This window comes from Melanotaenia boesemani, chromosome 3, assembly GCF_017639745.1.
Source record: "Melanotaenia boesemani isolate fMelBoe1 chromosome 3, fMelBoe1.pri, whole genome shotgun sequence".
Classification (NCBI taxonomy): Eukaryota; Metazoa; Chordata; class Actinopteri; order Atheriniformes; family Melanotaeniidae; genus Melanotaenia; species Melanotaenia boesemani.
In genome coordinates this window covers 28,176,609-28,190,006 of record NC_055684.1, presented here as the reverse complement: position 1 = coordinate 28,190,006, position 13,398 = coordinate 28,176,609, and the positions used below count along the sequence as shown (strand labels likewise).

The 13,398-nt window shown below is 42.3% G+C and overlaps 1 protein-coding gene across 1 annotated transcript in view; it reads right to left on the bottom strand.

The window, feature by feature from the left end:
• The window catches only part of bsnb (bassoon (presynaptic cytomatrix protein) b), a 75,001-nt gene that overhangs the window by 10,858 nt on the left and 50,745 nt on the right, over positions 1-13,398 (bottom strand). The window contains exons 4-5 of the mRNA XM_041980977.1: positions 8,301-9,083; positions 800-7,141 (exon numbers count right to left, since the gene is read on the bottom strand). Of these exons, the coding sequence (XP_041836911.1) occupies positions 800-7,141; positions 8,301-9,083 (7,125 nt within the window). The remainder of the gene's footprint in view (positions 1-799; positions 7,142-8,300; positions 9,084-13,398) is intronic.

Sequence of the window (13,398 nt, the reverse complement as noted above, 5' to 3'; positions counted from 1 at the left end):
AAAAGAGAGTCACGTATTAAACACTAACGCAACGGACTGGAGACACAAATGCATGGAACGCTTCTCAGACTAATTTTGGTCCTTAGTGCAGAGTGTTAATTTACTTTGACCAGCTGCTAACAATCAGGAAGACAGCGAAGCAGCACCAGGATTCGGTCATATTGCGTGCCCCCCTGGCAGCACTTTAGGGGTTTTCCAGTTATAGAAGTCATGGCAGGAGGACAGTGTGAGAGAAAGTAACAGACTGAGAAAGTAAATGGGGGAGATAAGGGGAGGGGATACAGCAGAGATGCTTTTCTGGCATGGCCAGCTGCTCTTATGAGAACATTCTGTCACTTCTTTCTCAGTGCCAGATCCTGTGCTATTATCTGCAGCCATCCAAAGAAAATTACATATACCACTGTATTTATGCACATTTAGATTTTTCCATTCATAGCTACTAAAAAGACAAGTTTTGTGTAAATAGAAAAGTATTTAGGATGTTGGGCACAGACTAAAATAAATTTTAGAGAAAAATTATTTTATATTTTAGGAGATTTATTTTCAATTTGTAATCCACTATTGTAAATGTGTTGTTTTTTTTTTTTTTCTTTATTGTTTTGTACTATAAATTAAATATTTGTTTGACATTAATTTTATGGCGATACTAAATATCTGAATTAGACAAAATTTACATTTCTTTTTTATTATTATTATTATTATTATTATTATTATAAAAATATGCTCATAAGACAAATATACCTAATAAATTCTGTGGAAACAAATGATAATAATTTTTCTTTTCTTTTTTTTTTTTTACCTGACTGTTGGACACAGCTTGCTGATGATATGGGGAGAACCTGTTCTTGGCAGGGTCCTCTGATGTAGGGCTGAGAGGCTTTGGATCCGACATGGAACGCTGCACACTCTTTATGGGTCTTGGCAGCGTCTGGTGGCGCTGAGGAGATTCAGCTGTAAAGGCCTTCTGTTGTGGTGTAACGTGGGCCTTGTTAAGCTTCTCTTGGGAGGCAAATGTGGTCTCCAACATGCGATGAGGAGACAGCGGAGATACCGGCGAGTATAATACCTGTGGAGATTTGGGGGGCTGGCGAGATGAAGACTCATTTTGTTGCTGTTGATAGCCGATTTCCAGAGGGTCTGGTTTTCTCCTTTCAAACTTAGCAACTCCTTGGAGTCTTTGCAATGTTGGGTCAGATGTGTTCCCACCTACTATATGCAGACTTGTTGAATATGGGCTGATAGTTGTAGGGACGCTCAGTTGAGGTGCGACTACTCCCTGAGAATGAGACTCTGGTTCCGTCTGGCAGGCTAGACTCTCTCCTTTGTGAGTCCTTTCAGGAGCTGCTATATAATGTAACAGGTCAACCTTTGAGGTCTCTGCCATGGTAATATGTATTGCAGGGGAAACCCTGCCCAGTTGGTCTGGCTCTGTTTGGCATGATGAGTCATTAGTTGTTTGAATAGCTATACTTGAAGAAGCCACCTTTGATGAACTATCAGATTTAGCCTCACCGCTGGATTCAGAGTGTTTTGATGCCCGGGATCGCCTGCGCCGTACTGGCTGCTGGTCCCATTCACCCTGGTCTTCCTCATCAGTCTGCACACTGCAGTCTGCAATACGCCTTGTTCTCCTACGTCTGTTCATGAATCTGTCCTCTCCATCCTCGTCATCTGTTTGTACGCAGCTGTCTGTAATTCTTTTCACTGAGTCCTCCTCTGAGCCATCCCTCAATCGAGGCATTGAATTTTGCTTCTTCATGATCTTAGAATCTGCCTGTTTGTCGCTGCTCCTCAAAGACATTTCAGAGGCAGAGCTTTGGATAGGTCGAGCAGCAACTACTGCTTGGACAACTTGTCCATCCTGCCAAAATTGAACACTCTGTCCATCTTGTTGAATGACTCTACCACTCTGGTCACAGATAATGAACCCCTGAGGGGCCCCTCCTCCAACAACTACCCCTTGTATAGCACTTTGGGCGGATGTTGCTGCTGCTGCAGCTGCAGCTGAGGCAGCTGCTGCTTCAGCTGCTGCTGCGGCCGCTGCTGCTTCCACTGCTGCTGTCTTTTGCCTTTTCTGCTCCTCCAACTGCTGTTGGAGCTGCTGCTGCAGAGACTGAATTTGTTCAAGTTGCATTCGCTGCTGGGCCAGTTGTTCTCTTTGCATAATAAGCTGTGTCTCCCTCTCTGCTTGCTGTTGCTGTAGGACTTGCTGTTTGATTGTCTGCAGTTCTTGAATCTCCCGCTGGACAAGTAGCTGTTCTTTTTCTCTGTGACGCTGAAGCTCCATACGATCTCTTTCAAGCTCCTCTTGTAGGCGCAGCTGGCGTAATTTCTCTAGTTCGACTCGTTCTCGCTCCATCTGCAGCATGTGCTCTTGCTGCTGGCTCAGTCTCTCATCTTCCTTACCTTTCTGTGCATCCATGGGAGGAGAAAGTTTAGAACTTGGTGTTGTTTGTGACTGGCCTTGCGGAAGAACTAATGGCTGAGGCTGACTGATGGGTTGAGCTTGAGGCTGGGTTTGAGTTAAAGATAAAGGTTCAGTTTGAGTAGGTAACTGCTGTGACATCTGAGCCTGCACTGGCTGGACAGTTGGAGGTTGTCCTTGCATTTGAGAAAGAGGTGTAATACTCTTTGAGGTAAGATGAGTGGGATCTATTTGCTCATCTGCTGTGGTTTGCACACCAGATGTAGGTATATTTTGTGCCCCAAGGTGTGCTGCAGGCTTAGTTGGTGGAATAGTTGCAGCTGTTTGTGCAGCTACTGTTAAAGGCTTTCCAAGGTAAACTGGCGTTTCCTGGTGTGAGCTGCTTACTGCAGGAGCACTTCCTGATGGTGTGGCTGAAGTAGGATATTGGTTTGGAGGGGGGTAAGAATATGGTCCTTGAGTAGACAGAGGCATCCTGGGAGTAACTTGAGGCAACCTGGTCAGACTAGCCAAAGGTACAGCAGTTACACCTGTAGGGTATGGTCTGTAAATTCCCCTTGGCATGGGGCGCAGGACAGGAGCAGGTTGTGTTGTAATTGGCAAGGTTGAAGCTATGGGAGTATTTATAGTGGAATATATCATGCCATCACCTCCTCTCATAGCAGCAGGGTACAAGGCGCGTATACTTGCTTGTCTAGCATTTATAAGATTTGTTAGGGTTTGACCATTTGCTGTTGGTCTTCCATCTGGTCCATAAATTAAATTTGCTCTTATTGATGCTAAGCTTTGCTGGAGATTTAGTCTTGCTAAAGGTCCACCCCTTCCAGCTCCATATGCCATCAGATCAGGGTTATTTCCATAGCGGCTTCCAAACTGGTCGACAGTGTTAAGAGCTGCACACATGCGACTGATCTCTCTGGCAGTAGTTGCACTGTACTGAGCTAGATTAGAGTCCTGTGATACTGCTGGGTCCTGTGAACCATAGGCATAGTCAGAACTGATATTTGACATGGAGCCATATCGGCGAAGGGGTAATGAGGGCCCTACAAAATCTCCCTGGTGACGCAAGTCTGTGTAAGAACCATATTGTGCTCCCATGCCAAGGTATCCACCATCATAAGCCTGATTCATACTGCTAAGATCGACTGCCAGACCCCCTTGGACATTATTTGGATAGTGACCTGCATCGGTCATGGAAGGTAGATTAGTATCAGACATTGAGGGCTGTATTTTTCCTAAGGGGAGTACAGGTGGGTGATAAGGTTTATGTTCCTCTGTCAGTCCTTGTGTAACTGGAGGCTGATGTTGTTGTTGGCTGACACTGTGATGTGGTGGGTGGGGGGGGTGGGCTGCTGGAGAGGTTTCAGAGGTGGGATTTATATCTGAGGAGACCGTGGTAGGTTTCTGAGAGAATGACCCTGAACAGGAACCAGCAAAGGGCAGTTTGTAAACAACATCACAGCAAGCCACTTGGTTTTCTGGTTTGATCTGTCCAGTTAGATCCAAAACCTGAGGTGGGGGAGGAGGAGCAGAAGGCTGCTCCTCTCGTTTTACCAATTGAGTCACTGTGCCACCTTGTGATGAGTTACTCTCATCAAGTTGCACCATCATAACATGGGGTTTACCTGTGGACAAGTTAATTACCGTTGGTTTGTTTTTTAGCTCTAAGGCAACTCCACCATACATTTCATGGGGTACGCCAGAAGTAGAAGCCCCAGACACTGATGGTGGAGCCAGAGGGGATACTCTAGGTATGGCACTAGCAGTCACTACAGGATGGGCACTGGTTGTCTGGGTCACTACAAGGTCTTTTTTCATCAACAGTGGCTGCACCTGATTAGCTAAATTGTAGCGGGCAAAAGAGGATTGCTGTTGGTGCTGCTGGAGCTGCTGCTCAAGAAGCTGTTGCTGCTGCAGAAGCTTCTGCTGCTGTAACTGCAGTTGCTGCTGCTGTATGCCAAGATTTTCAAGGCAAGCATCAATTTTGGGAATAGATGGGTCAGTAATTGAAGGCTTAGTCTGGGTTAAACAAACAGCTGATCCAACACCTTGCCCCAGATCCACACGGTTTTGCAAAGGATCTCCATACACGACTGGCTGTTTGGGTTGTGACATAAACATTGAGCCTGTGACTGTGACACTCACTGTTGTCGGTGTTGATACAGATACATGTGGTTGCTCTTGTGCATTTAGATTCATAATAAGAGGCTGCACTGCTGTGTGTCTACCAGATGTCTGCTCTGCTCCTAAAGAGTATCGTCTTGTGTCAGAGGCAAGGGATGTTAGATCCATGCCCTGGTCTGTCATTATAATGGGAGCTGCCCTCAGTGGAGCTCTCAGATCTACAATTTTAGTGCCTGAAAGAGTTTGGCTCTGACCCACAACATTCGAAGTACCTGGAATATTTGATATTTTACAAAGAGAGATATTTTCCATAGATCCACGACTTTGTACACTTGTGGTCACAGCACTAATGCCAACATTTACCTTTTCATTATTTTGGAGCATCTGAGAGGAATGTTTCAGGGGCTGTTGAGAGTGATGGATTTGTGGTGATGTTGGAGAACTTGCTGAATGGGGCTGAGAGCTATACAATGTTTTGCAAGTTGCCTGTGTAGGTGATGACAGTGGAGAAGTGGAGGAATTTACAGTATGTGGCTTGGCAGGACTAGATGTTTCAGAACCCAACGTTATTACCATCACTGGTGAATCTTGAGAGGACTGCTGCCGTGTAAGACGTGGGGACATTGTCCTCTGAGGTGCCTGAGCTCCATGAGATGGTGCTGCAGATGAAGCACCAGCAGGTAAAGATGGCAACTGCCTGCCACTACCACTAGTGGGTCGCACAGATGGTGTATGAGTTGGGCTTTGTGTTGGGGAGGTAGTGGGGGAAACTGGGGGGCTAGGACCTTTGAAAAGGGAAAAAACTTTGGAGGTCAGGGAGGATGATCCAGAGTCAGGGGTTGCTTGTGTTGGCCTTTGTGAGCCTGCTCTGCTGCCAGCAGGCACTGTGCTACCTGCTTGTCGAGTCTGGGCAGCCTGACTCATTTGGGCTTTGGTTGTGGCAACTCCAACAACGCCTTCAATTTTGGCACTCTGTGTCAACATTCTGTTCTGTGTTTCTTTTGACAGATGCTGTGCAGCATGAATACCTGCAACTCTTGGATCACCGCCTGCTGCAGAGAAGGACATAGGTGCAGTAACCTGTGTTGGACTTGAGCCAGGGGTAAGAGAAGTTCCAGCCTCAAGACGCTGTCCACCATCTGCCTGAGAGGCACCTTTCTGCTGATTAGCTGCCTGTCCCTGCTTCTGCATGAGTTGTGCTTTCCTCATCATCTCCTCATAAACCTCCTCTGCACTTTTTAAAGTTTTATCAGACGGTGACATCGCTGATGTCTTTTCTGTTGGAGAGTAAAGTGATGTAAAGGTTGGTAGGTTAAATTCTTTTCCTGATTTGTACAGTTTTCCACCAATCATTTCAAAACCTTCTGCCTCTGAGTCCATAGAGGGTGAGTATTCAGAGCATGATGACCTGTGGAGCTCCTCCATCTCAGCAGCCTGTCTCAACTCCTCTGTCGGGGATGCATCCTCAATAGGAGAAAGATTACTAGGGGGAGTTTTGGACCTTTCTCTGCGTCTTTGTGCTCGTAGCTCCTCTTTATCCCTCTTTGTTTTCCGAGCAGTACTTCTAATCCTCTGCTGCTCTAGATCTCTCATCTGCTCCTGTTCTCTGAGTAGTTCTTCCTCCTCTCTGAGCTCATCCTCCTCAGATGAGTCCTCTATAGTGGGCAGCAGTGGCCCGTGGGACCGATGTCGAGCCTTCCTCTGCTGCTTCGCCTCCTCAAGTCGTGCCCTTCGACTTGGGCTGCTGTCACTGTCATCTTCCATGGATGACACAGAGGTGGGGGATGTTCCAGAGGTGTAGCTGGGAGTGGTGGCAGGTAAAGTGGATGAATATTCTCCTTTAGACCGCTCTTCTGGTGAGCCAGTCAGACTCTCCATCTCTAGCTCTGGTTCTCGTAGATCATGCTCAGTGCTCAGCTCAATGTCTCGATTGTAGCTGTTGGTGTTATTCAGCTCAATGGTCTTAAAACGCCGAAGGCCTCCAGCCATAACAACATCCTCCTCGTCATTTGCCTTATAAGCACCCTCAGATGCCTTTGTGTCATCTTCAAAACTATTAGACTGGTGAGAAAGCCTTCTTCTCTCTTTGCTTAAATCTCCACTGGTTTTATGAGGCTTTTTGTTTTTCTGGTTCCCGTACTCTTCTAATTCTTCCTCATCAGCACTCATCTCCATAATCTGCCTCCTCATGTATTCTTCATCTGTTAAATCTTTATGGGACTTCTTTTGTCTTACTGGCAATGGCGAGAGACCACTTTCACTGCTGTCTTCCACATAATCATGTCGAAGCTTACAACTGAGGTCATCCTCTGATTCATCCCTTGCTGAATCATTATCAGGACTGTAGTCCCGCTCTTGTCCTACAGAAAGTGAATGAGGCCTGTGCTTCTGGTCTGATGTAGTCTTTGACTCAAGCAGAGGTTTCATGGAGCTCTCCAATTTGGTGATTTCTGAGGGGATTGATGCACCCCTTTCACTGAGCTTAACTCCGTCTTCTCGAATTTGACCTATAATTTCCCCCTGAGAGCTGGAGATCCCATCTGAAGAGTACCCAGTGTCACTTAAACTCTGCATACTGGATTTGTTGTTATCCTAAAGAAAGAGAGAAGGGGAAGAGGGGTCAGAAACCAAATAAAGACATTTATGATTAACTTATTGAAGGTCTGTTACAAGTTATTACATCCCACTTTTTCATCCAGCTCATCAGTACTGACATTTTTATGAGTATTTTTAGATGATTGGGAATAAAATTAATTTATTACATGTATTACACATGAAACAGTCTCTAATAGTATGATTTAGAGATTAATACATTGGAAATAACCAACAAGACATTTTAACACCTCAGGCTAAAATCAACCCAAATTTTTACAGTTCATTACTTTTTTTTTTTTTAATTAAGATTTCATTTTCAGTTTTGGTAATGTGTTTTTAAACCATATTATGAATTAATAGTGATTTGAGTTGAGTTTCCCTTTCAGTGTTATGTGCACACAGATGGATTTATACACTTACACAAAGTGAATATTACAGACAGTTGAACATACAAAGATTTACAGACAAATGTCATTTGGTTACATGCGGGTTTGCCGTCTTTGACGCATTCTCCATTGCATTCTTCGAACCGTTGAAGAATAACGAACATGCTTGGAATGCTTGAAAATCATCACGAATCGTGACATAACACAAAAAGCTTGCATTTGTTATAAACAATTGTCTAAAGCAAAGCAGAAAAATGAAGGAGCAGGCTAAAAAAATAAAAGTTTTTTTTGAAGCAATGATGATGAAGATAGGGATTGTGATGATAACATGATGATGATGATATTGCTGATGTTAAATATTACAAATATGAACATGGTGAAAATAAGGAGATTGTGATAATGAAGAGGAATTCACTGGTAGGAAGCATGTTTACTAACGGTATGATGGTGTTTTAATTAAAACATAAAAAACTCAATACTAGTGTATAAGTAATAACAGTACAAGTTGACAATAATTGACTAACTTAAACTAAGGATTAACATGACATAACATAACAAAACTTATGATGGTGGAGTGATGGAAAGGAGGATTGTCAAAAAAGGAACAAAACTAAAAAATAACAGAATTAGTCCAATAAAAAAATACAAAAAAAAAAAAAAAAATGCAATGATTCACAGAAGTGGTTCCAGCCACTGGAATGGAGCAAAATATAATCGAAATGATGAATCAAGAGTAACAGGTGAAGGCGAAGAAGTTGCAGGTAGCTCACTTCATGGTGTCTTGACTTCTGTGCATCTTCAGCTATCTTCATGTCTTGTGGAGTAGTGACAGTCTCTGACAACGCCTTCTTTGGTGAGGCTTTGACGTCTTCTTTAAGAGATTTAGATGTGACTTTAGTCTTCTCCTGGCTTTGTGGCTGTTTGCGGGCCTGGTTGTTACCTGTGGGTTTAGACTGAGTAGGTACTGTTTTGGAAGGGGTGGCGGGCTTGGTATGGTTAGGTGTAGCTTTACCAGGGCCAGATGAAGCCTTGGCACCAGATGGATGAGAAGGGCCCTTAGTCTGAGCAGAGGGCTGAGCAGATCCTTTCATCTGAGTCAGCCCTTTGGCTTGACTTGGACCCTTCGTTTGGTTAGCAGGTTGTGTGGGGGGCTTACTTTGAGCATGTGACTGGTTAGGACCTTTAACTTGTGCAGGTCCCTTACTCTGAGCTGAGGGTTGTGCTTGACTCTTAGCTTGGGAGGGTGGCTGAGCTGAACCCTTGGTTTGAGGAGAAGTTTGGCTAAGCGCCTTGGTTTGAGGGGTAGGCCCAGCTTGTTTGACATTTGAGAGAGGGCCACTTACTTGGGGACCCGATGGTTTCTGTTGCTGTTGAGGACCTATGGTCCTCGGCCCTGAAAGTTGATTGGGTATTTTCTGCTGAGGTGGTTGCTGATTGGCTGGAGCAGATAGCCGGGGGGATCCCATGGGCTGGGCCGCGGGACCTGGAATATCTCCCAAGCTTCCTGATAAAGCCCTCTGCGTCTGGCAGTTTAAGCATAGCCATTCTTTATTCTGCAAAACAAGGGCAAAGAAAACAAGAATCAGCAATGATATGATAATGATATGGTTTCTCGCAAACGACTATTTTTTATGTGTATCAGAAAAATAAAAAGGAATATTAGTTCCACCTGATGCCAAACAGTGAACAAACAAAAAGAAAACAAATTAAGCTGCTTCCACAAAATGCTGAAGATATGCTCAGTGTATATACAATACAATTGCTCATTACATAAATCAAATAAAAATGTTTTTTCTTTACATCACAGCCAAGAAATCAGTGGAAGCCATTCTGAGCAACTGAGCTATGGAAAGCCTGTCCAAACAGGGTCTTTCATCTCTTCAAGACTACTTAATCATTTGACAACATTAAGCACTCTAAAACAGGATACACAGAGGAAGACTGCAGTGTGAATACAAATGAACACATCTGTTGAGGGGTGCAACAATCATTAAACCTTTTATTGAGCCCACAGCAACCCTCTTACTGCATGAGACAAGGATTTGCCCTTCACAGTCTTCCTCACTGAGCCATGCGTTTTTCTGTAGTTAAGGATTCTGACACTGCTAAAAATCCAGAACGAAACCCATCAGAGCAGCGATATTAACATAAACAGATTCAATTTCAGGTCAATACAGCCGATCGATGAAACTGTTCACTGGAATGAAATGGTTATATTACAGGTTATGAAAGATGAAAATAGAGGCGGGGGTGTCATGTTTGTAGCACAGCCCTTTGCTAATAATCATCTGTGCCTTAGGGATGAAGACTGAGGATTCTTGTGTCATAGACTTGTACAACAAAACAAATAACCTCATAAACACCTCGACTGCTGATTACCATCGGCCTAATAAATCATGTCTTTTATTGGTGTCACACTTCAAAAGCATAAATATAAAAGATTTAACAACATAGACTGCAACAGCTAAACCAAAACAATACAGGTGTTCAGTGACTATTGCACAGGGCATTTTTATAGCAGTGGAAAACAGACAACGCTGCAAATAGATGACAAACTTTTTTCTTCATATTGCAACAACTAAATAGTCAGGACTCATGACAAAATGACAGCGTGACAATCATTAAGCCAGCAGGGACCACCTCAATATAATAACAGTGATTTTAGGGCACATTCACACTGGCGCTGTTTGGTCTGCTTCAAACCAGGTCTGCTTTCACAGGTAGCATGGTCTATGTGGAGTAGCGTGAACGCTCGTTCGCACTCTAGTGCAGACAAAAAGAAGCAAACTCTGGTCTGCTTGAAAACTGAAAGTCTCAGTTCAGTTACAAGTAAACCTTGCAAATGGACACTCTAATGAACCAAAGACAGGAATGTAACTGGCGTAGGGACAGAAGGGTAGAGTTATGAAAGTCATAAGGCACACTGTAATGTTTACCTGGCCTTCACATAATATTGCACAAACTTAAAAAGATTTTTTCTTTTGTTTGGTACGGATCCTTGCAAAAATGGATCATTATAATTTCAATATGTTTTTCAATCAAAATTACAAAAATAACGATGTAAAACTGAACATTTCGTCTAACGTCACAAATTATACGCAATTGCAATGTGTCAAAAAGATCACAAACAGATTTTCTTTTTCAAAATTATTGCATCTGTGAAGATGATGATGTAATTTGTTTATCACTGTGTTTGCAATTCTATCTCAATTCTCTTTCAAGGTCTTATTAAGTTGATTAATCTAAGTAGTGGATTTCTTTTAATGTGTGATTCAAGTACATTTCTGTTGATGAGAGTAGTTTGTCCGCTTTAGTAAAACTACAATGTGAATGCGCCCTCAGACTCCAATAATAAGATCTGGCAGGTGGCCTTAGTCTGCTTTCTTTATCACTTCACCCTTAACTTGTGTAGAAACAGTGATTAGAGGGAGACATTTTGTTCTTCTTTGGGCTCCTTTGGTGCCTCTTTTTGGCTCCCTGGTCATGTCATGATATTTTGTATATTACTTAACTGAATATGTCCAGTACAAGCGTTTTGTGAGCAAAGAATGCTCTCCAAAGATTTGTTAGGTACATGATGATGTGGGTGGTAGCAAAAGCCTCAGCTCACATTTGAAAGAGGATGAGGAGGAGGAAGACAGATGAAGTGGAAAGAAAAGGAGGTGGAATAATGATGATGGTGGTGAAGACAATGAGTATTAGAGGTATATTTATAATCTTAATGCTATTACTGTATACTGACTATATGAATAGTTGTCAACTGATCAAAGGTAGATTATATTAAGCCTCTACTGACAGATAGACAGATATCCTGTAGGGGAGATTAAAGGATCATTTAGGGGTTTTCCTGACAACTAATAATAGCATGATTTACAATGCCCAATCCAATATAAAATCTAGAAATTTGTTAGATTTTAGAAGAAAGAAGGAAAATTGGACAAAAGTCTGTAGAGCATCAATAAAATTCAGAGTTAGCCCAACAGATCTGAAACAGCTGGCACAAGGAAAAAAAAAACTACAAATCACAAACACAGCCACAAATCAACATACAATTAACAAATTAAACCATGAAACATTTTCAAGAACCAAGATAACAGTCCAGATAACAATCGCCTTTGTTCAAGCAGTGGGATTACCAGCTGGAAAGTCTTTCACTCCCAAATACACCAAGCTTTTAATGAAAAGGAAAAGACTGAAGTAAACAAAAGCTATCAAAGTTATTTTTTACGCTATGAAGAACTAAAAGTGATGATAATTCCTCAAACCTTTATCAAATAAGTCTTGTTAGATGATCTACATTTATAGAAAATTACATGTTTTCATTGAAAAAAGAAAAATTAATGTGTCACAAAAAGTCTTTATCAAATTAAATAAAAATGAATCACGCCTGTGATGTATCTTACTTTCTGTATCTAGAGATGAATCAAATAATCTAATAAGAGAGAGATCCACATGCTTAATATGTGGGTATTTATCTTGCTAGTTGTTTGATTTTCCTCCCCAGGTGCTTGCTGTAGAACAGGTGCAATCTCAGACAGAAGCTTTAGTAGACCAATTTATCCAAACATTGCTGCCTGCTCCTGATCACATAGCAAATATGTCATGAAACCTCCTGTTCAACAACATATTGTCAGTAACATTTACAACTGGTAAAGAAAACTTACACAAATGGCACCATAAGAGGGTTGTGATTAACTGAATATCATATAACACGTTGCAGTGGCACTTAGACAGCAAATATGGCACCTCATAAAAACTCAATTAGGCCACTTATGCAATATGAGTGATAAATTATGCATCTCTCAATTTTACTAATGATGCTTTTGAATCATGAATAGTGTAAAAAATATGAATATGCATTTCAGTTGAGATAATGTAGCAGAAAACACAATGTAAGCAGAAATTACAGATCCTTGCAAACACTTGCTGAAGTTAAAAACCATGGTAGGTGACTATGAAGTTCTGCATAACTTTGAATTCTTTTAACCATCTTGTTTGACAAGTACACTAGCCTATGCTATACTAAATATGAGATAAAACAGTAAAGATAAACGTCGTGGCTACATCCACAGGATGTGTCACGTGTTATTTCCATGGGTGCTCATTTTTTCAAACCAGATAAAATCTTTTTATGTTGTTCCAAAATCCTTCAGGAATCTGTTGTCTCAAGTGAGACCATGAGGCATAAATGGAGCCACTGGCAAGCCAAACAGACAGACTTGCTTTGTTTTCATATCTCTCAAGTGCTCTACTGAGAAGCTATATATAAACAGGTGCAGTGCTCTCAGAACCAGCCATCTGTGCCGGTTCTTGCACAACCAGTGACTGTGTTTTTTGGACAGTTAGCACACTCTGAGACCGACAGACAACTACTAAAACTATGCAGGTTTGCACAAAAGAAAGACTTGCCATGTGTATCCATTCTGTGTACATCTAAATGCATATGATACCATTATGGAATTTGAAGTCTGGGCTCACATCCTTCCTAAAAACATGTCCAATCTTCATATCTGGGACATGTTTATAAAAGCATGTTCTAATTAAAATACCAAAATTAGACACTAATGAGCTTTTTTTTTATGGAGCAGCTTTCTTCCTGCCATGTTGACACTGCCAAACTCCTCTCTTTGCTCCTGAATCAGCATAACATGACTGCGTGGGTGAAAGGGAGAGAAGAGCAAGGCCAAACCGAAGCCGAGAGTAGCAAATTATTCATGCAGAGTGCTTTAGCTTGTACAGCAGTGAGCCATGTGGGCAGTGCTTCCCACATCTACCTACACAGTGTGGAGAAAAATCACGTCCACAAAGGAGACTGAGACTTTATGCTTCTGAGAAAGACCTTCAATGTGCCCTGAAAATAGAGCGACC